Genomic DNA, 25,597 nt, shown 5'->3' on the forward strand with positions numbered 1-25,597 from the left:
CACCTTTACCTTCGTGTACCTCCCCCGAAGAAGAAACTGGAGAAGCAGGAGACATATTAGAGTTATTTTAGATTTATTTAGATTTATTATATTTATATTATGGAGGCAACAAGCAACGCAGTTTAGCATCGAACCAGAAGTGCAATATAATATCTGCTCTTTCTCTCTGATTTTACTTTATTCATATTTGTATCCAAAGACCTCTCTCTATCTGTCTTTGTTACTCATATTCGTTTACTTCTTATTCCTCCAGATGCAGCCGTTCATCACCGTTCACTACCACAGGAACCGGCCTTATATAGTCATATATATTCATAAGCTACTTTCTCAGATACACGAGGTGATTAAACTCATTTACGTCCACAGGACGATGTGGAAACTGTCATTTCTTGCAGTGTGGAGGAGTTCCCATCTCCTGGTTCATGTGGATCAGAAGTCCTGGTCCTGCCAGAGACCATCCAGACATGTGGTTCCTCACTGTGTGTATTAAAACTGAGCCAAGACATTAAATCACAGCAGCTTGTCCTACAGGATGAAACCTTCCTGATTAATAAACACAAGAGAAACAAAAACCTTTCAATGTTTTGTTTTCAGTTCACATGAAAGATCTAGAAGAGTGATGTGAATGTGATTCTCTTTATTTGGAGGAACTACAGTGATGAGTGCAGCGTTTTCAACATGTCAACACCATTTACTACGGCAGTGTTCTTTACACGAGTATGTGTTGAAGTAACACAACCACATGTTGGAAACGATGCTTTGCTTCCATCAGTTCTTCCTTTTCTTCTTCTTTTTCTTCCTCCCGGTTCTAGTCGACAACCAGCGAGCTCCTCACGGTGGGGAACAACTCGAAGAAACCCTGCAGGAGGAAGCGGACAGGAAGTGGGAGCGTGGTTTGAAAACACGGAGGACAAAATAAAAAGTACATATCTCGGGACTCATCTGGAGAAAATAATGATTGAATTCATAAATCAATGTTCGTTACCTTGAAGAGGGTGGTGCTCTGCAGGACGCTGGAGGTGCAGCACATCTCTCTGATGGAGTGCATGGAGAGCTGCGGAGATCCGATGTCCACCACGGGGACGCCGAGGCGGGCGGCGAGGATGGGTCCAATGGTGGTTCCACAGGGAACGTCGTTACGGACCATCACATCCTGCAGCAGGACGGACCGGAGGGCAAAGTAGTGATTACATAGAAGACATCTGTGTGGCTCAATGAGACACACACACACACACACACGAGAAGCCGCTGAGCCTCCGTCTGCAAACAGCTCGTCTGTAATCACACGCCGTACCTGCAGCGGCACGCCGACCCGGCCGGCCACCTCCCTGACCACGGAGGCGGTGACGGCCGTCGTAGCGTAACGCTGGTTGCTGTTGAACTTGATCACCGGACCCTGAAATCAAGATGTGAACGTTAGAAATCAGATTTATCTGATGTGTGTTATTATTATTATTACTGCTCATCAAGAAGCACGAACACGTTAAAATAACGTCTTCACCTTGTGGAAAGCAGGACGATGGTTCTCCTCGTGCTTCTCCCTGAGAACAACATTTTATTCAAATAAAAGATGATGAAATGACATAATGTGGAAGATAAAGATAAAGGTTTTAACTGCCTGCAGTATCACGTTTAATGGACTTTAATTTTAATAATTGTAAAAATCACAAATAATATGTCAAATAAAGTAGCTTTAATGGCCCAATAAGGAGGCTGGTCTGTGTTGACAGCAGACTGAACTACTGACGGGTAGTTGGGGTGCACGGCGTGCGCCATGTCGGCGCTGATCATGAAGGAGAGCGGCGCCGCCTGCTGGAAGGCCGTGAGGTTGGAGGCGGAAGCGGAGAGGCGGCTGAGGATGAGCTCCGTCAGGTTGGACTGAGCCCCCTGAGCGCTCTCTGATCCCACCTGCAGGACACACACACACACACACACACACACACTAAGCTCAGCGTGGAGAAAACACACAGGCTTGTTGTTTCCAAAGAGTTGTGACTTTAGTTTAAGTCTGTGTAGCTTTTCCTACAAAGCAGTTGGAGACACTCCATCACACCCACCTCTTCGTTGTCGTACAGAGTGATCATGCGGACGTTGGGGTCGTTGGCCAGAGAGTCTCCTGAGCACGATTCCAGCAGCCCCTGACAGGCAGAAAGAGAAGCACTGGTGTGATTAGAGATGAACAAAGCAGACTAAAGTAGTGAAGAGAAGATGGGAGTCTGACCTGCAGCGCGCAGTAGCAGCTGTGGAGGTTGTCCAGACGAGGAGAGTAGATGAACTCTTCGTACACTCCTCCCAACGCCTGCAGAGAGAAGAGAAGAAGACATGAGATAAACGATTGTAATATAACTTCTTCTACATTCTGTGCTGTGTCTTTGCATTGTTCATGAATACACTGGTGGACTCACCGCGGGCTGAGTGTCGGCCAGACAGAGCTCAAAGTCCAGCAGAGCTTCAGGCTCCACGCCCAGCTCTGAACACAGCACCTTCACCAGCACCGGGTGGTGCTTCTCCGCCTGCACAGGGACGATGAAACACTAACTTTAGAATTTGGTAGAAAATCAGCCGTAATTGACAGAGAGCGAGGCCGACAGAGGCTAGTTATACAGATGTGTCTGTTTACCGTGCTGACAGCACAGCTAGCATCTCCGGAGGATGCACAGCCCGTCTCCAGCTCCTCCTGGACGACGGTGGCGATGATCGGCACGCTGAGAAACACAAACACATGAACGTAACAGGGTTGGCACAAACTCCACGGTCAAACTGAGCGACAAAGCGTCCGTCAAACTCCCAATATTAATGAATAAATCCGTGTGTACTGACAGGTGGTTCTCCTTGTTGGGGCCGAAGGAGTCGTTGACATCTCTCTGCAGGTGGATGGCCAGGTGAGGGATCCTGAGCAGCGGTCTGGACACGTGAAACAGCCGGTGAACCAGCTGGCCGTCAGTCTGGAGGAGGACACACACACACACACACACACACACACACACACACACACGAGAAAGATCTCACAATAAACCCAAAGAATTTGTCCCATTTGGGTTTCTTTTCTACAGATCCTGCTTCAGTGCCAGTACTTGAAACTGTCCAGCTTTCACAGTAGTTGTGCTAAAACTACACTAAATGATAGTATGATGGCGGTACCTTGACCATGACGCGGCCGGCGATGGTTAGGTCACGGTCGAACCAGGTGTTCCAGATGCCTCCGCCGTAGCACTCCACCCCGACCTGCAGACAGCCCTGCTTCGTCCTCTTGGACCTCGGCTTCACCTGAAGCACAAAGACATAATCAAATGGAATAATCTGATAAAAGAGGAGGTTCTTCAGCATCCAATATAAGAAACAAAAGGAGCTGAGGGATGCAAGGAAGCGTGAGATCGTGATTGACAGGTGGACGGGGGCGGGCTCTCACCCTGAGGCAGGGGCTGTCCGTGTGGGCGCCGATCATGGAGAAGCCGTTTCCCGGCAGGAAGCGTCCGCCCACGGCGAAGGCGATGAGGCTGGAGAAGTTCCTGGTCACAAAGTACTGAAGGGAGCAGAGGACGGGATGTAAATATGGATTCTTCTACAAGAAAACGTGTGCAACCATTCCTGGGTATACAGCTACCGTGAACCCACCTTGCTGGACGGCTGGATGTCCCACTTCTCCGACTCCTTCAGCTCGATGAAGCCGGCCTGCAGCAGACGCCGCTTGCATTCTTCAACCGCTACAGAAGAGACAACACGACTCTTTCTGTCAGAGACTTTACTGGCTTTCTAGAAGTCAGAGTCCTTCTTCATTGAAGCAGGAAGGAGTTCCACCAGTCCGCCCAAGTCATGACCAGAAGATGCTTTCTATCATCTAGTTTTTTTAATGTTTTATTATCTTTTATTGCTGCTTTAAGACTCTCTGTGGGGAGCTACAGGTCACAGTGCAAAGATAGGAGACATTACAAAACATTCATCTGCAGAAACTTATCTTATCTAAAGCTCAAAGTCTCGACTCAGCACCTTCTCAATGCAAACGTCTCTTTGTTCTCACCACTGACAGAAGAGAACTTCCTAAAATTCTACAAAATGTGACCCAGAACCAGTTTAAAACATCATAATGCAGCACTAAACACAATACTTGTACTTTCTGTTAATACTTAACAAGGTTACCTTTACTCACAGGAAGTAAGGTTTTGATTGCAGTACTTTTTTACCAATGTGGTATTTGTACTTTCACTTGAATAAAGTCAGTTTTACACAGAATAAGAAGTATTGGTCTGAGGTCTGCAGACTCTACCGTGGTATGGAGACACTCCTCTGTTCACAAACTGCAGGAACTCTTTGGCTGCTGACTGCACGGCCTCTTTGGAGCTCTTCATGATCAAAGACTGGAGAACGAAAGAGCAAAGAGGAGAACTAGAGAGTCAGTTGCACAAGTTCATCAGAAGCATAGACAGCTAAGCTAGCAGCTAGTCGGCTACAAGTTACAACTCAGGACACTAATCGCGAGATTCAAATCTTTCCTTCTCTTCTTTTCATAAAGCCAGATATATATACAATAAGCAAATTCAATTTAGTGATAACATTGTCATTATTACGCTAAAGCCATAGGTTGTCCGATAAAGGACGCATCGCTAACTCTTTGCTAGCTAACCTGCAACTCGAGCGCTCTGACTCTTCTTCTCCGCTTCTCTTCCTCCGCTGGTCAAAGTCAAAGCAGCTCTCTGTGAGGGAGCAACACCTCCACATACCGCAGCGACGATAATACTTTTTTATGACACTTACCTGCATTAATTGCACTGTCAAACTATGAACTCCCCGGCGCAATGGCAGAGTAGTGACAGGCGGATAGAGATTTGCTGACTGCAGACCGACAGAGAAGCAGGCGCTTATTCCAGACACAGCGCCACAGGGACATCTAGCGGCCAGGCGGTGTAATTACAACGGATAGATTTTTCACAAGCCCCCACACATCTTTATTTCCACCTTTACCTTCGTGTCCCTCCCCCGAAGAAGAAACTGGAGAAGCAGGAGACATATTAAAGTTATTTTAGATTTATTTAGATTTATTATATTTATATTATGGAGGCAACAAGCAACGCAGTTTAGCATCGAACCAGAAGTGCAATTTTTCTCTGATTTTACTTTATTCATATTTGTATCCAAAGACCTCTCTCTATCTGTCTTTGTTACTCATATTCGTTTACTTCTTATTCCTCCAGATGCAGCCGTTCCACCACAGGAACTGGCCTTATATAGTCCTGAAGAACCAGGGAGGAGGGAGGAAGAAGAGGAGAGTCTGAAAACGATGAAGAGATGTTTATATCAGCTGTCAGCTCACAGCGCCTCTCCTGCTGTTGAGGAAGCCCAGGGGCATGAGAACACCCACACACACACACACACACACACACACACACACACACACACACACACACACAGGCTCTATTAATAGACGTGAGGGCAACAGGCTGCAGTCGAGGAGCAGCAGTGGGAGTGTTGAACGCACTAGGACCTCACTGCATGATAATTTAGTCTAAATACACCAGAAACTATAATGGTTTTAATGGTAATAGCACACCAGGACTGTGGTCCAAAGACATGGGAACCAAGTGTTTCCTGTATGCAGACGCCATCATGGACTGTTTCATGAAGTAAATCAGAATGTGTGAGATTAAAACTAACACCTCTACATTCAAGCTACGACAATAAACGTTTTTTATTGCATGTGCATTAATGCATTGTAATCTATCTAATGTTTGTAACACATTTTGCACACTGGAGACATTTAAGCAAAAAAAACTTAGAAATAGGACTCACATAAGAATTTAATTAGCAATTGAGCTGATTTTTCCATCTGGTTCAAAGTTGAAAGTGTCTCATTGTCCCCGTCCAAAATATTATTCACATTTGGCTCAGCATTAGGTGCCATCCAGCCCCAAAATACAGATCGTCTGAGATAGCTTCAGAGCTTCCAGAAAGAGAGTAACAGCGTTTCTCATGGTGGACAGTGAGCGGGCACACCTGGAAGAATCACAGCGTTCACAGAGGGAATGAGCTCCACCTGCGTCAGCAGTGAGAAGGTCTATTAATCCTTCATGCTGCAGGACGTCACACAGTTCTGTGTCTCCAGCAGTAATGTAATGTGACAGGTCATGTCAAATTCAACCATCCTTCTATTAATACGTTTCCTGTGAATCTCCAAACATCACTGATTTCAGCCTTTAAATCACAGAATAAGTCTGCAGGTTAGACTCAAACTACATTCACTCACAAGACGACAATGACATTGTTTTGAACTGATTCCAAATTAAATCTATAACAATCTTGTATATGTTTTAAATAAGTTACTGTGTGAGTGGCTGGAGATGAAATTCAATGTGCACTCTTCTACATATCTGTGTAAATATCCAGTGTGTGTTTTTATAATAACAAAGTTTGTAATAAAGTGTTTGCCGCCCACAGATTCTGCAGCTGATGAAGTGTTTTTAACAACATGACTCAGAGCACGTTTGAGGAAACCTCCCTTTGAATCCCCGTCACACTCTCTAACGCCGTCATCATCGATGGCTCATGTTGTTTGTGAATGCGAGCTTTCTCCTGCTCTGAGGACGCCTGCAGAGACACGCTGTTCATCTCTCAGGATGGGATAGTTTTCCTTTTTAAGGCAGGTTAGTCAAAGCCCCCCCCCCCTCCTCATTAACAAGCTGCCTCACCATGTGAGGACGACGCAGAGTTTTCACAGCCACCGTCTTTGCATCCTCGCATCGCTATGTCGTGAGATCACAGGCCGGGGAGAGGGTTTGTCAAGTCAGGTTGTTCGTCATCACCCTTTAAACCTGCTTCATGTTTTCACTGTGGTTACGTTGAGAGTTGTTACTCCAAAAAAGCATGTTCCTGCTTTACTGCAAGGTGCCACATTGGTCAATCCCTACAGTGTAGTATGTTACTCAGATATGCTGTTATGTATAAGCTACCGCTTTAGGCTCTGCATGTTCCTCGAGGATCATCTGGTAACGTAAAGGAGTTCGTTTCACTCTGTGCCTTGTGATTGTTGGGACGGAGGATAAATCTTTCTAACTTCTGTGTTTGTGTTCTGGTTATTTTTGCCTTATGAAAGTTACGATATGTCCCATTTTCTTCCATCAACATTCAGCTGTTGGTTTGGATCTAAAGGCTCAACATCCTCATCAGTTTGTGTACAAATTCTCAGCGTCACAGATATCTGAAATGATTGTTAAGAGGTATAACGTCACGCACAGGATTTGGTGCTGAGAAAGTGGTCGAGAGACAAAAGAGAAAGATGGAAAATGAAATAAAGAATGAAGCGGTAGGTGGAGAGGGATGCATGGAGGGGAAGGAAGGTGACAAAGAGAGAGAGAGAGGGCAGTTCACAGGGAGGAGGGGGTGACTACAAAAAGCCAGGGGCAGTAAGTTCTTCTTCAGTGCTCCCCTCTGCAGCAGCCCCCGCCAGGCTTTCCGTGTGTTCCACCATGGCCTCCTACAGCTCCTCAGCCCAGACCGCCTCCTCCTACCGCCGACAATTTGGCCACGGCGCCTACGCCTCGCCCTCCCTCAACCGCTCGCTGCTGGGCCACGGCGGCGGCGGTGGTGGGGGCCACCTCTCCTCCAGGGTCTACGAGGTGAGCCGGAGCAGCTCGACACCATCCTACCGGTTCTCCTCCAGCTCCTACGGGAAGCCCCTGATGACATCCCGGGCCTCCGTCGGGCGGTCCTACGGCGGCATGGGCGAGACCCTGGACTTCAACCTGGCCGACGCCGTGAACCAGGAATTCCTGACCACGCGGACCAACGAGAAGGTCGAGCTGCAGCACCTGAACGACCGTTTCGCCAGCTACATCGAGAAGGTCCGCTTCCTGGAGCAGCAGAACCAGACGCTGGCGGTGGAGGTGGAGCGGCTCCGGGGCCGCGAGCCGACGCACGTCGCCGCCCTGTACGAGGAGGAGATGAGCGAGCTGAGGAGGCAGGTGGACATCCTGACCAATCAGAGATCGCGTGTAGAAGTGGAGCGGGACAACCTGGTCGACGACGTGGACAGGCTCAAACTCAGGTGGGAGGAAAACCTGTGTGTGTAAGAAACGATTTTACAGCAAGGACAAAGTAACTTAAATGTTGAGGAATTTCACGCATTAGAAGAAGTATTCAGATCTCATTATGCAGCATGTTATATTATTATACTGGAATATGATTTTTGATGTGAGCTGCTGTTTATGTCGCTGCTCTAAACATTTGATGTACTCTTAGAACAATGCTTCATATGAGTAATAATTAAAACATCATTCCATCAAATCCAAAGTACAGATACACTCACACGTTTGAAATGGACTGATGCTCATAAAGGTTCCCGGCTTCACACCAGTCTGCATCTTACATTTACGTCTTTGTCCTGTTGAAGGGCCCATGAGCAAAGCACGGAATCTAAAACTGCTGCAAAAACTGATTTTCTAGTTTCTTAACCTAGAATGTTATCTGGGATGCTTCGAAACATGATGGATGATTTGTGTGTGTGTGTGTGTGTGTGTGTGTGTGTGTGTGTGTGTGTGTGTGTGTGTGTGTGTGTGTGTGTGTGACAGCATGTTTACACTGTGCTCTTCTATAAAAGGAGAGGAAAGAGCTCCCACATATCTGTCCTCTCTCTCTGTGCTTTACATTTGGAGTTTCATAAAGATGCAGAGAGAAGAGATGCTCCTGGGATTCATTATTAAACATAAAAGAATCACTGGAAGGTCCTTTAAACGGGATTTTAAAGAGTTCTTTTAATACTGTTGTATTTCTGTATTTCTGTAACATTAATTGAGACTTTGAATTATCTGGCTTCATAAATAAAATGAGCATCTGTTTACAGAAGAGCGTCTTCTTTTATTACAGCCAGAAAGATGTTGATGTCTTTAAGATCAGATGTTTTACAGCAAAATCATTTTCCAAACATTGTTTATTTCTCAGATGAAAGATTTAAAATCTAAATGTGAATCAGGACCCTGATCACCCGCTGGAACTCTACGTCTCACAGTTAAAGCGGTTTATGCGTGGTGGCTCTGTGAGAATGAGCTGCTGAATATAATTAAAATACATTTAAACAGCTAACAACAAATATAACATCCTTCATGGTGTCGTTGTCTCTCATCACCTCCTCCAGACTCCAGGAGGAGATTCTCCAAAAAGAGGACGCAGAAAACAACCTGGCTGCTTTCAGGGCGGTGAGTCCTTGATAACTGATGCTGATTCATTCATTCAGAAACAGCAGTGTACGTTCACTTCACTTTAACAAAGTGGTGGATGAAGATAATGGATCTACTCACTTTAAATATCACGACTGACTCAGCAAACTGTTGCAGGATGTGGATGCTGCCACGCTGGCTCGTCTGGACCTGGAGAGACGCATCGAGACGCTGCAGGAGGAGATCGTGTTCCTGAAGAAGATCCACGAAGAGGTTCTCTTCTTCTTCTTCTTCTTCTTCTTCTTCTTCTTCTTCTTCTTCTTCTTCTTCTTCTTCTTCTTCTTCTTCTTCTTCTTCTTCTTCTTCTTCTTCTTCTTCTTCTTCTTCTTCTTCTTCTTCTTCTTCTTCTTCTTCTTCTTCATGTGTCAAATAATACACAGAAGATTGTCTCAAGATCATTAAGGACACAAATCTCAAAGGGTTTGTTTGATTGTTTCCTGTCTGTTGAGTTTGTGTTCTGTGTGACTGTGCTGCATTTGTCTGTTAGTGTCTGTCTGTGTGTGTGTGTGTTGTGTGTGTGTGTGTGTGTGTGTGTGTGTGTGTGTGTGTGAGTGTGTGATGACAAACAGATTGTAGAGGTATACAGTTTCACACTCAAAGCTTGTACGTTGGCAGCAGGCCTGAGCACGTTCAGCAGATGTACTCCTGAAATGACTCTGTGTAGCAGCGGACGTCCACGTCACTGAACAGCAGAGGCCTGTAAGCTGAGACGTGTGTGTGTGTGTGTGTGTGTGTGTGCAATCAGCCTGGACACTGATAAGACTTGCTACATGATGCCAAAGCCAAATGGTTGCCAGTGTAGAGTGATTACTGGCGTTTGGTATCAGGTGACACAGAGCAGAGAAGTGTCTCATGGACTGGTCCAAGAATACTTCTGTGCTCTACAAACAAATGCACAGCCTCCTCTCTGCCACTCTAACCGGACCTCTCTCCCTCCTCCTCCTCCTCCTCCTCCTCCTGCAGGAGATCCGCGAGCTGCAGATGCAGATGCAGGAGTCTCAGGTGCAAGTCCAGATGGACATGTCTAAGCCGGACCTGACGGCGGCGCTGCGGGACATCAGATCCCAGTACGAGGGCATCGCCGCCAAGAACATCTCCGAGGCCGAGGATTGGTACAAGTCGAAGGTGAGAGACGTCGCTGCGACATGGTGGGGCGTTAAAAGATTACGATACGGTGTGTGACCTTTGACCTTTGACCTTTGTCTCTGCAGGTGTCCGACCTGAACCAGGCAGTGACTAAAAACAACGATGCACTGAAGCAGGCCCGGCAGGAGACCATGGAGTTCAGACACCAGATCCAGTCCTACACCTGCGAGATCGACTCGCTCAAAGGCACCGTGCGTCTCTCACACACACACACACACACACACACACACACACACACGCTGTCCAAGCTGTGTCTCACCTCAGATTCGTCTCTTTGATGACAAACCCAGAACGAGTCCCTGATGAGGCAGATGAGGGACTTGGAGGACCGCCACGGTCGCGAGGCCGGCGGCTTCCAGGACACCATCGCCCGGCTGGAGGCGGAGATCGCCAACATGAAGGACGAGATGGCGCGCCACCTCCGGGAGTACCAGGACCTGCTCAACGTCAAGATGGCGCTGGATGTGGAGATCGCCACCTACAGGAAGCTGCTGGAAGGGGAGGAGAGCAGGTGATGCTGGAGTCCAGGAACAAAGATGAATTTTATTGGACAAGTTAGAACCAAATTACAATCTGATTTTAAAAGCATGTTAAAAACAATGAAATTGCAGAATTATGCCAAATAAATCACATTTTTATTTCTGTCTTTGCAGGATTACCTTGCCTGTGCAGAGCTTCTCCACCCTGAGCTTCAGAGGTACGAACACACCTGCTGCAACCTGAACACACCACTAGAGGGCAGGAGTCTGTCCTCACCCACAATGCAGTTCACCTGCAGATGGAGCTTTCACCCCTGATTTGTGATCCATCATTTAAACGGCATCACATGATTCCAGCAGAGTAATTGAGAGACAAATGTGTTCTGCTTCAGATACATCAAAATGGATTTAAAGGATCTCTGACATGCAGATCCTCATTATATGTTCGGATGATTTTAAACTTGAATACATCTGCATGGTGTTTAAACAGAGACCAGCCCCGAGCACCAGCAGCGCTCCTCTGAGCTGCATTCAAAGAAAACCGTCCTCATCAAGACCATCGAGACCCGCGACGGAGCGGTAAGACACACACCGACCAGCAACAACACTGTACACATGTAGCCTTTAACCTTTAACCTTAGTTCTTATGAAATGTATTAAGTTCTGTGCTTCTAGAAAGAGTTTACTTCCTTCCAACTTTGTTCGGATTCATCTCAATGAGCTCAGTCGTTCCCGTCTTTCTTCCATCATCGACTCAACAAAGGAAAATATGTTTTAACAAAAGGATTTAGGGTTCAGTACGGATCAATGTGACATTTTTAAACTACTCTATTTTCACATATTGACTGTTTAATCTCTCTCTTTTTAACAAATGGCTCTACATTTATATTGATCCTATTGTGGGTCAGTGCTCACGTTTAGTTCATTCTGCACTTAATAGCCAAAGCAGTCAATTCTCTGCACTGAATGCAAACAGCTGAACAATATCTAGTGATTTTATAAGCTCAATAAGCCCCCATGACCTCTGACCTCTGACCTCAGCAAAACAGCATTTAGTTTTCAGCTGGGGACCCAGCGTAACGACGTTGTGTTTGGTGTTGGTTCACATCACTCCGGAGGTATTTCTGATGCTTCCAAGAAAACACCTGAACAACGTGCAGCGACTAGTTGAGCTGAAGAGCATCCCAGCATCCCACCAGAGCGGAGACACGCGACACCCGCCGCCGCTTCCGTGGAAAACACACATCACACACGTGTTACGACAAGTCACGGCTGCTTTTCCCCCTCAATAACATCTTGTATGTGAGCCCTGCTGACCCTTATGTCTTATTATCTTAAAACATGATATAAAGTGAGTATTTCAACCCGTATCCAACAGAAATCAAATTGTTTTAAAATGATATAATATATATATGTGTTAGAGAGCTACTTGAAGAGCAGCTCGTCAGTCAATCAGTCTGGAAACTTCACACCTGAGGAGTTCCTGGAGCAAACAGTGTCTTTACCTCTTGAAGTGTGTTTTATATCTTTTGAAGTCGGACTGTTGTGTTTTCTGCCCTCCAGGTTGTCAGCGACTCGACGCAGCACCAGCACGACATCATGTAACGATCTGCAGAAGAGAAGAAGAAACGACGACAAGAAACAAGAAAAGATGCGCAAATAAAACAAGTGAAAGACGTTACAGACTCCTGATTATGGTCTGTACTCTGCTGGTTTAAAGCGACTGCAATGTGTGAAAGTAAAGCAGAGTGATGGTATCATTAACTTTATTTTATCAAATGATTTATTCATCTCTGCTTAGTGGTGTTTTGAAGATGGACACAACGTACAGGACATGAAACTCCTCATAGACATTTCTGAGATGAACGGACACAAAGCGGATTTTTCTTTGAAGAATTGTCCGTTTCTTGAATTAAGCGAGAACACGGTGGGTCACTGCAGTAGACTTGATTCAGATCTTTCCAGGTGTTTCTGCAGAATACAGCATTTTTGCATCTGAGGCTGCAAAAGAGTAAAAGCATTTTCAATCTGTCTACAAAATAAAATACTCTGGTGCTGCATGAACGTCCTGATCTGCAATTTAAGTTAAATGTCACATCAATCCTCTGCGTTTGCATCTCATTTCTTACCACGAAGCGTGCAGACGGATCCAAACCCTCATCTTAAATACAGGATTTTATTCTTCTTCTGGTTTCTTCCAAACAGCAGCTTTTGTCCCGTTCCTCAAGGTCAGAGTCACAGTTTTGTCCAATCAGAATGTAAGAATGTGCTTAAGAGCAGATAAAAAGGAGACGATGGAGGAGATTAAAAGGAGATGAAGCTGGAGATACTGAAGGAGGAAAGAGGTGATGAGAGAGAGAGAGAGAGAGAGAGAGAGAGTGAGAGTGAGAGTGAGAGCGAGAGAGAGAGAGAGAGAGAGAGAGAGAGAGAGAGTGTCCTTTGTGACTTTCAAATATTATTTGCTAATAAAAATAAAGTGGATTTCATGTCACAGCTGATTGATGTCTGCATGTCCTTGAGTTGAAAGACGACTCGCACACGTTGATCAAACACAGGCCCATAAGAACACATGCTTTAATAATTATAGTCATAATTAAAGTTCTTAAAAAAAAGCATGGAGGTACTGGCCTACAGTGATGACTCTCCTTTACAGAAATAAATACATCTGAAAATAAATACATCCCACTCCAAAAGAACAGTTTAGATTCATAAGAAAAGAGAGTTTAAATGGAATGATGAAAATAACAAGTTAGTAAGTGTTGTGTTTTATGTACACGCTTCACATCGATGCACACGAGGGTGGAGGGTGTTGAGGGTGGAGGGTGTTTGGTGGGCCCGAGACGAAGCCACGCAGGGCGGATCGGGGTGAGATCATGCATTTCCGTTTCCTACGGATGAATAAAAACGTACCATACGTCCCCCCCTCCCCCCACACACTCGCTCGCTTTAACTATAAAAAGGTAAAGACGGTAAAGTATTCACATTTTCACTGGTGAAACTCAATGCACATGATGGAAGGAGTTGTTGGTCTAAGTACAAGTTGGTATGGCCACTAGTCCACTGTTTTCATCCAGACTCTCTCTGAGCCTTATTCACACTGGCACCTCAAGGAAGACTTTTAGCTTCTTCTGCCAGAGCAGCTGGAGCTAAAGAGTGGACGTTCTGCACAACGGCAGACACATCTTTCCTCTCAGCTTATAGAATAAAAACCTCTTAAATAATCTCTTTGGAGGAAACAGTCTGGGATCAGATTCAGGTTGTACAATAATCAGGGACTGTGGTTTCCAAACCTTGTGTGAGGAGGTGCCAGTGTAAACGTGTCTCTCTCATACATCCAGGCATCTGTGAAGACAACAAGCCAACTCGACTCCAACAACATTATTTGACCCTGCTTGTTGTAGCTCTATGGCTACTACCCCCCCCCCTGAAAAATCCTTCACATTTACTGCAAAAAACAAGCCATCGATGGGAGATCTGCCAGTAACCCCCCTCCTGCTGCTGAGCGGGACAGTCCACAGAGGGGCAAGGCACCCGTTTAAACAGATCCCCCCGGCCAATCGGAGAGCAGTTTGAAGAAGTGTGTCGTCCAGCACCAAGGGTGACGAAGGGTTTCCCCTCTTGAAAGACGTCCCTCCCCATTTCAAGGACGATTTTTTTTGCAGGCCAAGATGGCACAGAACGCAAATAAAAGATCTCGGTTTGCATTTAAGGGCCCTTACTTCCCTTTATAGATGCATCTTTGTTGGACACCTCCAGGCTGAGGAACTAGTTGCTTCTGCACCATCAGCTCAAAATCGTCAACAGCAGTAGAAACGACAGCAAAGTTGAATTTAGATTTTTTCAACCCATGCCTGTGTTTGAACCTGAGGCGGTTTAGCACTGAAACTGAGATCCCTGATCTGGTTTGACTTGAGATGGTGACAAACATGGCCCGGGTCCAGGTACAGCAGGCTACTTCAGGTTTCCACCCCGACCCTTAAGATTGTAGCCGCGGTGTGTGTGTTTGTGTAAGTGCATGCATGCATTTGTGCATTTTTAATCTACTGAAAGACAGTGAAAAAGAGGTCAACCAAGCCTCTGCACCACACTGATTGCTCCAGCAGGTAGCACAAGGATCGCTGGGCTTTATCATCTAAAATGTAATTAGTAAAGGGTTAAACATGTTTTGCATTTTGGGTAAATCCAGCCCTAAATATATTTTCATTCTTAGGGGTGTGGCTAAACCCAGATTACATTTAAACCCAGTTTGTCCTTGCACAGGTGTGATTACAGAGTCATGTCTCTCCGTGGTAGAGTGGTGAGTTCAGGGACTGGTCAGACACGGAGGGAAGGTCCTGCAGCTCCGGTGAGGGGCGTCGCGGAGCCGCGGTCGTAGCCCACGTCCACCACGGTGTGCGGTCGGCCAGCCAGCCGGCTCGGGATCGGCTGCACCTGCACCTGACGGTCTCGGAAACTCTGGATGTAGCTCTGAAAGGAGCAGAGAAAGAGTTTGGTTTAAAGATGGAAAACACAGCAGCATTGCAGGACATAGATGACAGAAACTGAGACCCTCACCGGCGAGAGGACGTCCGTGTCGTAGCGGCGGATGGGGTTGGGCTTGCGGCGGTAGGCGGGCTCAGTGTGAAGCTGCTTGGCCTGGTGATTGTTGGAGGCGGAGCCGTGCTGCTGCTTCTTCTTCTTCTTGTTGCGATAGCGATCGTCCCGCTGACGAATCCGCATCACCTGCATCCTCCTCTGCTGCCGGCTGATGATTACTGCGGAGGACAGAGGGAGGGGGCGATGAGGAGATGTTAGCTAGCATGTGCTAATAGCAGGGTGGAGCTAAAAAACCCTAGTTTTCCTCACCCTTGGTATGGGAGTATCCCTCAGCGGTGACCTTCCACTGGACCATGACCCCCAGCAGGGTGAGGGCAGGCCACACCCCGAGCACCACCCACGTCAGCCAGCACACGGGCTTGCCGGGCGCCGCTTTCAGTCGCTCGTACATGTACAGCACGAGGGCGAAGAGCTCCACGAAGTAGTCCACCGCCACGGTGATGACGGCCGCACCGAACATCGCCGTGGACAGCGTGGTGAAGAGGCGCTGCCACTGCAGGGTGAGCACGGCGAACAGCATGCCCAGGCCGAGCAGCACGCCCAGGGGCACCCAGACGGAGCGCGGCGGGCTGTCGGTGAGCTCCTCCATGCCCACCAGGGTGGCCACGGCCACCAGCAGGCCCAGCAGCAGGCCCACCATGAAGAGGCCCACGCTGCGGACCAGCATGGTGACCAGGCCGCAGAGCGTGCCGATGCCCAGGCCGATGCCCACCGAGGCCTCCAGGCTCAGCTGGGTGTCCAGAACGCGCTCCTTGTAGCAGAGCATGAAGATGACGACGGAGCCGAACATCAGGCCCGTCAGGAACATCACCGCCTTGAAGCAGCGGTATCCTGACATGAGAGGAAGAAACACAAGTTAACAGGGTTGTAGCTTCGTGAGTAAATCAACCACACGGACCCTGGACTCACCGAAGAAGCAGTAGATGATGCCGAAGAGGCAGCACATGGAGCAGACGACGGAGGGAACCACGTTGTAGCGGCCGCTGACGTCCTCGCAGCCATCCAGGCGCTCTGGACTCAGCTCCTGGTCGGGCCGGGCCAGCATCATCTCCAGGGTGGTCGTCATTGTGAACGGGAGGAGAAAGGAGGAAGGGGAGAGGAGGTGCGGGGGGGGGAGGGGTGATCAGGTGGGAGGCTAGGGCGCACCACACAGCCACATGGTTTCACCTGAGGAGAGAGAGGAGGAGGAGAGGAGGAGAACAGGGTCAGACGAAGCAAACGAGAGATTTGGAGGAGCGGATGAAAAGCATCACATTTTAAATATGCTAATTTATTAACAGGATCAAATGATGTGGACTCGACGGGGGCCGTTTTTACAGCGAGCATCGTGATACACCACCTAAGGCAGACCTCCCTCTAATCCTGGAGGAGGGAGAGTCCTTGAATGCACCATCACAACATTCAAGTTTGACAAAATGTCTGCATGTTGATTATTAAAGGTAACCGATCGTTAAACTGGTGGTAGAGTTTGAACCGTGCTTTTGCAGGTTTATGTGATTTCAATCTAATGCGCTAAACTATGAAAACCCAACAAAGGATCAGCAACAGAGCCGGCAACAACACCCGTTAATAAAGCGGCTTTCAAATCGGCAGCATGTAAAACAGGTCTTGTTTTGTGTCTGCACATACACAAAAGCACACACAGTTTGGCATCCCCCCCCCCCCCCCCCCCGATGGCGGAAGCAGCAGATAAGAATAGCTCTCATAGCAGCGTGTGTTTGAGGGCAATCAAAGCCTCGCTGTGTTTGATCGGGAGGCGTTTAAGGGCAGCAAGACAAAGCAAACACACGCTTCTCCTTTTGTTTTGCTTCTTCTCATTTCTTGTTCTCTATCTTCAGTGTCTGTCCTCATCAGCTGAGCATCCTTTAGTTTCTGTCTGAGTGACCTTATATTACCTCATTGTGATTTATAACGTGCTGCAATTCGTTTCCTTCTATGCAGCCTTTCCTCACCTACTTTCTCCTTGTTTGTGTTTTGACACACAGCGCTAAAGGGATGCATGCATCATGTTTTTATGTAAAAATAGTACTATTGTTAGGTCATAAGGTGCATGCAAATTTAAATAAAACTCTTCACTTCCTTCCCACGCCTCCTCCCCCTCTGGTGTTCGTGCTCTCCATCTCGGGGTGAGTTCAGACTGACGCTGGAAGGTTTCTGGGTCAGAGGTTCTTATGTAACTCCTGTCTGGGGAACTTTGCTCTGATATTCATGAGCTCCCCCATCCCTTCTCTTGTTTCCTTCTCCCTCTCATCCTACTTCCTTCAGTACATCGTAGCTTCAGCATCTGCTTCTTGTTGCTGACCCGACTTGGCTGCCACTCCTTCTCATAGCGATTAGCTTAGCTTAGCATAAAGACTGCAGACAGGGGGGGGAGACAGCTAGCCTGGCTCTTGTCGAAAATATGAAAATACACCGTGAATCCTAATGAACACGTCCTGTCTCGTTTGTTCAGTCAGTGCACAGACATGAATGTAAACCGGACTTTAGGGGAGTTTTGTGGGGGAACTATTGTAACTAAATACAGGAAAAGACGAGTTCAAACAGTCAATTCTACATCAACTGTTGACAGAAGCATAAGAATGGAGCCGTAATAGAAACACAGTGGGAAGAGGCTGATGAATAAAGGCTCAAAACAACACAGACACACACTTTCTACATTTTCAGACATGACATATTAATAATCATCTTTGGTGGAGGATTAGCAGGTCGCTGCCGGGTGACCCTGTGTGTGTGTGTGTGTGTGTGTGTGTGTGTGTGTGTGTGTGTGTGTGTGTGTGTGTGTGTGTGAGAGAGCACTAAGCCGGTTTGTACCGCAGATCAACAACGTGCAGTTTTTATGTTTGCAGATGGATCATCCTCTGAGAAAGAGAGAGAGACAGAGAGAGAGAGAGAGAAAGAGAGAGAGACAGAGAGAGAGAGAGAGAGAGAGAGAGAATGTTTCTTCTTCTTCTGTCTGAATCAGCAGCAGCAGCAACAACAACAACACCGTGGTTCTCCTCCTGCTTCCTGTCTGTTGCCACAACAACGGAGGGATGCTGACAGACCAGTCGGAGGGTCCGAAACCTGACCAATGGAGGAGCAGCTTAAACTCCCATAGCAACAGTGTGAGAGCCAATCAGTGGCCCCGTCTGTGTTCATACGTGTGTGTGTGTGTGTGTGTTATAAATGCTCCTATAGAAATCTTCTCCTTTCATTTATAGATAAACTATCAAAGTGTGAATCTGCATGTTTTCAAAAACATTTCAAGCACAAAATCAGAAGTCTGCTGTTGAACAATTATTCAACAACTGTTTTCAGAATCTATTGATTTTTCCCTCTGAAAGATGTGAATATTTCTGCCCATAAGTTACCAGAATGATGTCATCTTTAATAACTATGACAGTAAGAGAATCTTAGTATTTGAGAACGGAAGGACTGCTGGGTGTAAACTATGCAGCTTTACGTTGTTGTTGTTCTGTGAGGAAGGAAATACGTTCACCATGTTTGTTAGTGAAGGTAAAGATTCACGTGCCGGTGACCTTTACTGCATCTCGTTCAGCATCTCTCGCTCCTCGTGTCGTTTACTCTCAGCTCGGCCAGAAAGAAGTGGACGAGCGTCGATGGGATCAGCTGACATGTTGCTCCAAGCGTCTACAAAAGGTTGAATTAACGGCGACGGCGTCGACTGAAATGACTTCGGATGCGACGCTCAGAGTAAAATGATGAGCTCTCCTCTGCTGTGTCCGTCTGTCAGCCTGAGATCAGACGACATATTTAATCTGAATGCAGCTGGTGATTTAATGTCTCCTCGTACACACACACACACACACACACACACACACAAAGAAAATGCAGTTTAACGTCTTTCAAACTGCTTGTGGATCAGTCCAGACCCAGACACACTGACACAGATCAGGCTGAACCGGGAGAGACAAAGCCTTTCCATAAATAAAGAAAATGTCTATTAATACACAGAGTGAACAGACTGCATCAGAGCTGACCCACATGTTTAAGTCCGGACAACAGCTAACGAGGCAAACACTGGACTTCAAGCTGGACAAACGATATTTCCCTTCTGGCTGAAAGAAGGAGACCGTCTAAAGATGGAGACCGTCTAAAGACGTAGACCGTCTAAAGATGGAGACCGTCTAAAGAAGTAGACCGTCTAAAGACGTAGACCGTCTGGTGACGTAGCAGATCTGCACTAAAATAAATGTACTTTCAAATTAAAAAAAGCTGCGTAAGAAGCAGAGGAGGGAGACATGATTCATTTGGCATTCATGCATCTTAATGAGCCAGACGGAGGTACCGAGAGCCTTTCAGTGACACTAGATCCGTACTTCATTTATTCCCTTTCAGTCTGTTAGAAGAATCAAACTTTGTGTGATATTTTAGTCTCTTGATCATCCTCCTCACACGCTCAGCGCTTTCATTCCGCTCAGTGTAACGAGGGCTGTGCAGGTTTCATAACCCTGTGACTCATGAAGTCTGTTCGTGATGCATTTATTTAAAGACGCTTTGTTCCTAACTCTCCTCTTCCCTTCTGCTCGGTGATAAAAGCTTCTCTAGGGCCCGAGAAACAGACATATTCACTAATAACTGTTTCATTTGTGCTGCTCACAAACAAGCCCACAAAGCTGATTTATCGTTAGTATTTTCTGACATTCTATTAACTAAACCATTCATTTATTTTAAAAACAAGTCAACAACTCAATCTATATTAAGACAATGTGAATCTGTTGCAGCTCTGGGTTCAGGTTTTGGTATTTACTTATAAATATTGAATGTTTTAGTCGTCTACATGTGACAGATGACGACGTAAACTCTCTTCTTCCACATGAACTGATCTGAAAACAGTTATCCAGTGGCAGATCTAAACTCTTGTCTCCTTCATCATTCCCGTTGTTAACGTTTAAATGCGTCTGGTGTTGGAGTAGATTTTAACGGTTGTTTCTCTGAAGCCTTCCTGCCCGTTTGGCGTCACTTTGACCGTTGATTCGGTGCTTCCTTGAGTGTTTTCCTGGAATTATTTGTGCGGTAAAGTTTAAAATTAAAGGTCTCTGTTGAAGTGAACAAAAGCACAACTGCAGAATGACTAAACAGACACTTTCACAGAGTTAAACTTCATCTGCATCATGCAACAAGTGTCTCAACTGACGATGTGTCACGCAACAGAGTCCTCCAACATGAAAACGACAACGCGAGTGTGTGTGTGTGTGTGTGTGTGTGTGTGTCACAGTCGTGACTGACGCCGAGGCCTCTAACGGTGAGAACGAGGAGCGAGCGACACAACCAACCGGCTCGGCTGTTCCTGGACCTGCTGCTGTGAGAGGATCCGGTTTATCCAACTTCCTGTTTCTAACCAGAACACCGGAGCCGATTCTGAACACTTTCATCCTCAAATCAGAACAAATAGTCAGGAAAACGGCATTAGATACATTCAGAGTAATATGTTTCACCCTGAACACGATATTCTTATTTCCTAAAGCCCCACAAACAAAGCACACAACATGTCTGAAACGAGGCTTTGTTTTATCTGAAGGGGTTTAAAGCATAAAGTGAAAGAGAGATAGAAGACAACGCCAGCAGCCTTCCCACCATGTTGTGTTACATAACTGCCTCCTAATGCATTACTCACTGCACTTCAGCCGCTTTACAAATCTATTTGCATTGGCAACGATTCACATAATTCAAAACAAGGACAAACGTCTCTGTGCAACGTGGAAAAAAACGGTTCACATTCATAGAAACGTACGAATCGTTCCTTTAGAGTTCCTTTCTTCTGACATCTGCAAGAATTATATATGTTTAAACTGATGTGGGCTGCAACTAACATCCAGCTTTATTATTGATCAATTAGTCTCTACATGTTAGAATAAACTGCAACAATATCTGATAATCCATAATGCATCACCGCTGCATCTTAAAGACTCAGAGACGAGTAGAATCTGAAGCCATGAAGCTCCACAGACTGACCTGAATCTGCTCCATCACTGACCTGAGGAATGTGAGCGAGGCTGCAACACCGTCCTCATCCAACAACCTCTCTTCCCTCTTCCCGGTGTCTGAATGCCGGAGCACATGATGCACACAGACCTCTCTGTCTCTCAGCGTTGTTCACGAGCCATCCAAGGTAACAGGCTGGTGGGAGAGTTTGCCAAAAAACAGGCCCGTTCATGACGGGGCTCAGAGCGAGCTGCCAGAAAGGAAGTGTGTCACCGGTTTCCATGTCAGCCTCCGGAGAGGTTGTTGTCGTCAATCGTCCTGCCGCTAAAAGCTGGAACACCAACCGCCCCCCCCCCCCCAGCACATGTCAATCAATACGGGCCGGGGAGGCCGGGGAACGCGACCGCGTGTACGGGATCGTCACGTGTCTCCGTCAGACAGAAACACACACCAGAGACACTTCAGGTGGGTGAGGACACAACAGATCTTCTGCTTTCCAGGGAATGACTCCCAACAGGAAGGTAAACCCAGTGTTTAGGTTTATTGTGTCCATCAACAGTATTCTTTCTGCTGCACAATAAAGAGATTTAAACTGATTTAGCTTAGCCGCAGTTAATGCTAAATAATGAAACCAAAAGCATCAATAAGGTTTGAAATGAACGGTCCTCAGACTTCATTGGAAGGTGACTCACATTACTTTTTTTTACAGAACAGGAACAACATTCCGTGACTCCGGCGGTTGACGACTCTCACCCACAAACACCCACAAACACCCACAAACACCCACAAACACCAACAAACACCCACAAACACCCACAAACACGACTCCAGGAGATCAGGCACGACCGCCGGCACCGGGAGGCCGAGGCGTCCTCACTCCTCCTCAGACTCACGGAGCAGGTTACGTAAGGCCGCCGCTCCACTTCTAAAAAACCACGTGTGGCTGCTGTCATTTCCTCTGATTGGACAGAATGTGGAGAATCTGCCGATGGGGAAGCGTTGAGAAGAGGAGGAGGAGGAGGAGGAGGAGGAGGAGGAGGAGGAGGAGGACACTGAGGTCTTTGTCCATGTTAGACTCTGTTTTCACCCCAACAGACTGCTGAGAGCGCAGCATCGTAAACGTGTCTCTAGACAAACTAACTATGTCTTTAAAAGGTCACAAAATAATCACAACTTTAAATGTCAAATCCCAAAAAGCAAAGTCAACAATATGAATGTTTGGCCTTTTTGCTTGATAAATGACTCTATCTACATGTTTTATATATAATTATTAGGTTTTAGTCTCAGAGCCACAAAGCTAAAAGATTTGCACATAAAAGTTGCACTTTTTTCCACAAGCAATGCAACGTTTTCCTGCAACACATTGCCAGTTTGTTGGTGCTGATTCCTGATGGATCACTTTGTAATTTGGTATAATAAACTACTACACAATGTGTTGACATCTGAACCTTTACATCATTCAGGAATCAGATTTCATCTCTGATTTAAATGTTTGCTCTGCGGTTTGTTCGTCAGACACAAACACACCTGCAGGTTCCTCTCAGGTGTCATCAGACCTGCAGCAGCATGTGTTCATGTGTTCATTCGTTCCTCCATCAGCCTCTCTAATTAACAGCGTGTTAATCCTGCTCAGTATGACTGAACATCCCCGGCCAGCTCTCTGTTCTCCTCGTCCTCCGTCGCCCTGAGGGAGACACTCAGGAATATCAATGATGTTTGTTCCCGGGAGGAGAAACTGAACCCAGTGCAGCACAAGAATGTTTTCAAATGAGAAGCCGATTTGACTTCACATGAGCAGACACAGCCTCAGATCCATTCTGCCTCATTTAAAGCTCGGTCGGTTGGACGATGGGAAACATTTCTCTCGTTTTAGGTGGAAACACGAACAACTTAAATAAAACACAAGAGAGCAGTTAACTAAAGGAAAAGAAGAAAGACCATCGTTAATCACCAGGACCTCATTATTATAAAGACCGTTACACTCTGTGGATGAACTATTCATTCCATTACGATTATGTGGCAGAAAAACTGAATTTCTGGCTCAGAATAAAACCAAATGAAGTCTGCAGCACTTCGACATGTGCGGGAAATAACCCATGATCCTCTCTGCTCGTCCTGACGTGCCACAGCAACAGTGCGGCTCGTGTGATCACACAGCGGGCGGGTCGAAGCCGATCATCTCAAGCTTCAATGCTTCAGCCACATCAGAGAATAATGAACCGCAGACGTTCGTGCACTTCACTTTCCATTCCTGCACTGGAGAGAATGATAGAAGGAGGTTTGACCTCCTTCTATCATTTGAACTCAGCTGGTGCTTTTATTTGTACCTGCAGATAAAAATCTCCTTCCTGCTCCAATCCTGGAGCAGGAAGGAGCAACAGTTTTCAGCAGACTCCTCTCTGCACCTGTCAGCTCCCACAACGCTCTGCACATCTGGCCTTCAGCAGCCCGCAGCTCACTGCTCCGTCTCAGACTCTAATGAGCCCCCATCGGTGCTGGACCCGGGACCCTGAACGCCTCGCGGGAAACTCTGGCATGCAGATTCTCAGACACAGCAAAAAGAAAATGAAACATGAGAATGCAACGTGTGTGTGTGTGTGTGTGTGTGTGTGTGTGTGTTCCCATCAACAGTTGAAGCTCTTCATTTACTTGTTGTAATAAACCAACGCGAGCTGGACCTGCAGCCTGCGACTGGATGTGTACGAGATCACAGAGACGCTGCAGCAGCCGGAGAATAAAGCCAACAGCAGCCTCAGACAGATGGGAGGAGGAGGGGGGGAGGAGGGGAGATGAGGTGAGGGAGGAAGCGAGCAGCACCAAGCCGGAGATGTTGACCCAGTGGTGTTGTGGCGTTTTCACTCCCCCGGCTGTCTGCAGAGCTCGAGCCGTGCCGCCTGACTGCACCGATAAGACGGCGGCCTGACACACAGTGAATACACAAAGAGCTCCCAGAGCCTCAGTCTGTCTCAGGAGTTATTCTAGAGAGGAAACGCTGCTTCAGTTAGCAACGTCCTACGTTTCCCAGAATGCCTTTCAATGACCTCCAGGGAGCACGAGTCCAGCTAACCTGCACTACAGTAAGAGTTTACAGTTAGAGTCTAGCTGCTTTAATCATATAGCTGCAATGCATTCTGGTCTATTTCCTCTCTTCTTGTCTGGTGGATATTTAATGTTTGAGAGATCTGGTGTTGGCATTAAAGGCAGTAAGGGTTCAAATAAAAAGAGAGCTGCATTATGGGAAATGTAGGATCCAGTGTTTTTGAAGTTTAAACCTTTATTAGCAACTAAAAGTGACGATATGTTGGTCTGTGCGGCTTCAATGTGGACTATTCCTTTAGTGATCTGTCTGTCAACCAGGTGATTTAAATACATGTGAAAAGTACATGTGCACACACACACACACACACACAAAGTTACTCTGCAGAAGAAGAACATGTTGCTCCATCACCCTCTCACCGTCTCCTCACTTTAAATGAATAAAGCTTCATCCAACATCTCTCATTGTTACTGGAACAAAGACTGATCTCTGGTCTGCAGCAGCTCTGGTTCTAGATTTGAGTAGAATTAATGAACCAGATGAATCCCAGATGACATCTGAGTTATGAAGAAATAACAACCATCAGAAAACACACTGACTTTGATGAACACCGTCTACACTGAACCAGAGAGACTCGATGTTAACACTCTGGGAGAAGTCACACTCCAGACATACGCGTAAACACAGCATCTACTCACGCGCCCATCCATCTGCTATAATGAGAAGCCATTGACTTCGACAGGATGATCGACCCAGATGCGACCATCCGGGTCAGACATCACCGACCTCAGCGTCCATCATGCGAAGCCAGCTGACCTCAATTCCCAGTATTGTCCATCCAGCACAGCGCTGTCCCCCCACGGAGCTCCTGTTCACATCTCAACTCCTCTGTGCATCGTGTTTGACAGCAGGTGTGTGTGTGCGTGTGTGTGCGTGCGTGCGTGTCTGAGACAAAAGAGACGCACCGTGCGCGTATAAACAGGCCACTCACCATCATCCCCGACAGGTTGACGCGCCTCGTCCGCGTTCACATGATGCCAAGAGAAGCCTCCTGAGCCGGAAACACCGATCATTTTCAACCTTTTCTTCCCCGACTTGGGTGCATTCTCGTCGGTGTGGAGGTCCGTGTTTCCCCGGTAGCCTGCAGGGAGGCGGATCCCCAACTAGTCCTCCATGAGGAAAAACGCACATAAACCGGGCTGGTAAAGAGG

At 46.8% G+C, this 25,597-nt stretch overlaps 3 protein-coding genes across 4 annotated transcripts; 1 reads left to right on the top strand and 2 right to left on the bottom strand.

The window, feature by feature from the left end:
- Positions 1 to 65: 65 nt before the first annotated feature.
- On the bottom strand, positions 66 to 4,851 carry LOC306715209 (aspartyl aminopeptidase-like). Of its 2 annotated transcripts, none has more exons than XM_079185497.1 (15): positions 4,753 to 4,851; positions 4,265 to 4,355; positions 3,616 to 3,704; positions 3,410 to 3,523; positions 3,142 to 3,267; positions 2,821 to 2,945; positions 2,621 to 2,705; positions 2,406 to 2,513; positions 2,222 to 2,299; positions 2,058 to 2,138; positions 1,748 to 1,908; positions 1,502 to 1,541; positions 1,295 to 1,396; positions 986 to 1,153; positions 66 to 859 (listed from the first exon to the last, which is right to left on the bottom strand). In XM_079185497.1, the coding sequence occupies exons 1-15, from the start codon at positions 4,756 to 4,758 to the stop codon at positions 809 to 811; spliced, it is 1,425 nt and encodes a 474-aa protein (XP_079041623.1). In that variant the 5' UTR covers positions 4,759 to 4,851; the 3' UTR covers positions 66 to 808. The 2 variants fall into 2 exon arrangements, with proteins under 2 accessions (XP_079041623.1, XP_079041624.1); XM_079185498.1 differs by having other exon boundaries at positions 4,622 to 4,762.
- A 2,587-nt stretch (positions 4,852 to 7,438) lies between these two features.
- On the top strand, positions 7,439 to 13,314 carry LOC306715398 (desmin-like). The gene is made up of 9 exons (XM_079185760.1): positions 7,439 to 8,035; positions 9,122 to 9,182; positions 9,321 to 9,416; positions 10,167 to 10,328; positions 10,415 to 10,540; positions 10,640 to 10,860; positions 11,003 to 11,046; positions 11,319 to 11,407; positions 12,392 to 13,314. The coding sequence occupies exons 1-9, from the start codon at positions 7,458 to 7,460 to the stop codon at positions 12,431 to 12,433; spliced, it is 1,419 nt and encodes a 472-aa protein (XP_079041886.1). The 5' UTR covers positions 7,439 to 7,457; the 3' UTR covers positions 12,434 to 13,314.
- A 913-nt stretch (positions 13,315 to 14,227) lies between these two features.
- Positions 14,228 to 25,471, bottom strand: LOC306715619 (transmembrane protein 198-like). Its single transcript, XM_079186041.1, has 5 exons — positions 25,378 to 25,471; positions 16,334 to 16,591; positions 15,674 to 16,255; positions 15,383 to 15,582; positions 14,228 to 15,295 (listed from the first exon to the last, which is right to left on the bottom strand). The coding sequence occupies exons 2-5, from the start codon at positions 16,488 to 16,490 to the stop codon at positions 15,143 to 15,145; spliced, it is 1,092 nt and encodes a 363-aa protein (XP_079042167.1). The 5' UTR covers positions 16,491 to 16,591; positions 25,378 to 25,471; the 3' UTR covers positions 14,228 to 15,142.
- Between the last annotated feature and the right edge of the window lie 126 nt (positions 25,472 to 25,597).

Source organism: Pholis gunnellus (assembly GCF_910591455.1).
Source record: "Pholis gunnellus genome assembly, chromosome: 24".
Taxonomy (NCBI): domain Eukaryota; kingdom Metazoa; phylum Chordata; class Actinopteri; order Perciformes; family Pholidae; genus Pholis; species Pholis gunnellus.

Bases quoted from the DNA above. Each gene is read 5' to 3' on its own strand.
- LOC306715209 (XM_079185497.1), bottom strand. The intron at 2,706-2,820 runs GTCAGTACACAC...TGTGTTTCTCAG, and splicing joins CCCAACAAGGAGAACCACCT to CGTGCCGATCATCGCCACCG. The intron at 2,514-2,620 runs GTAAACAGACAC...GTCCCTGTGCAG, and splicing joins CTAGCTGTGCTGTCAGCACG to GCGGAGAAGCACCACCCGGT.
- LOC306715398 (XM_079185760.1), top strand. From the start codon at position 7,458: ATGGCCTCCTACAGCTCCTCAGCCCAGACCGCCTCCTCCTACCGCCGA. The intron at 10,329-10,414 runs GTGAGAGACGTC...TTGTCTCTGCAG, and splicing joins AGGATTGGTACAAGTCGAAG to GTGTCCGACCTGAACCAGGC. The intron at 10,861-11,002 runs GTGATGCTGGAG...CTGTCTTTGCAG, and splicing joins CTGGAAGGGGAGGAGAGCAG to GATTACCTTGCCTGTGCAGA.
- LOC306715619 (XM_079186041.1), bottom strand. From the start codon at position 16,490: ATGACGACCACCCTGGAGATGATGCTGGCCCGGCCCGACCAGGAGCTG. The intron at 15,583-15,673 runs GTGAGGAAAACT...TGTCCTCCGCAG, and splicing joins GGGATACTCCCATACCAAGG to TAATCATCAGCCGGCAGCAG. The intron at 15,296-15,382 runs GTGAGGGTCTCA...TGCTCCTTTCAG, and splicing joins ACACGGACGTCCTCTCGCCG to AGCTACATCCAGAGTTTCCG.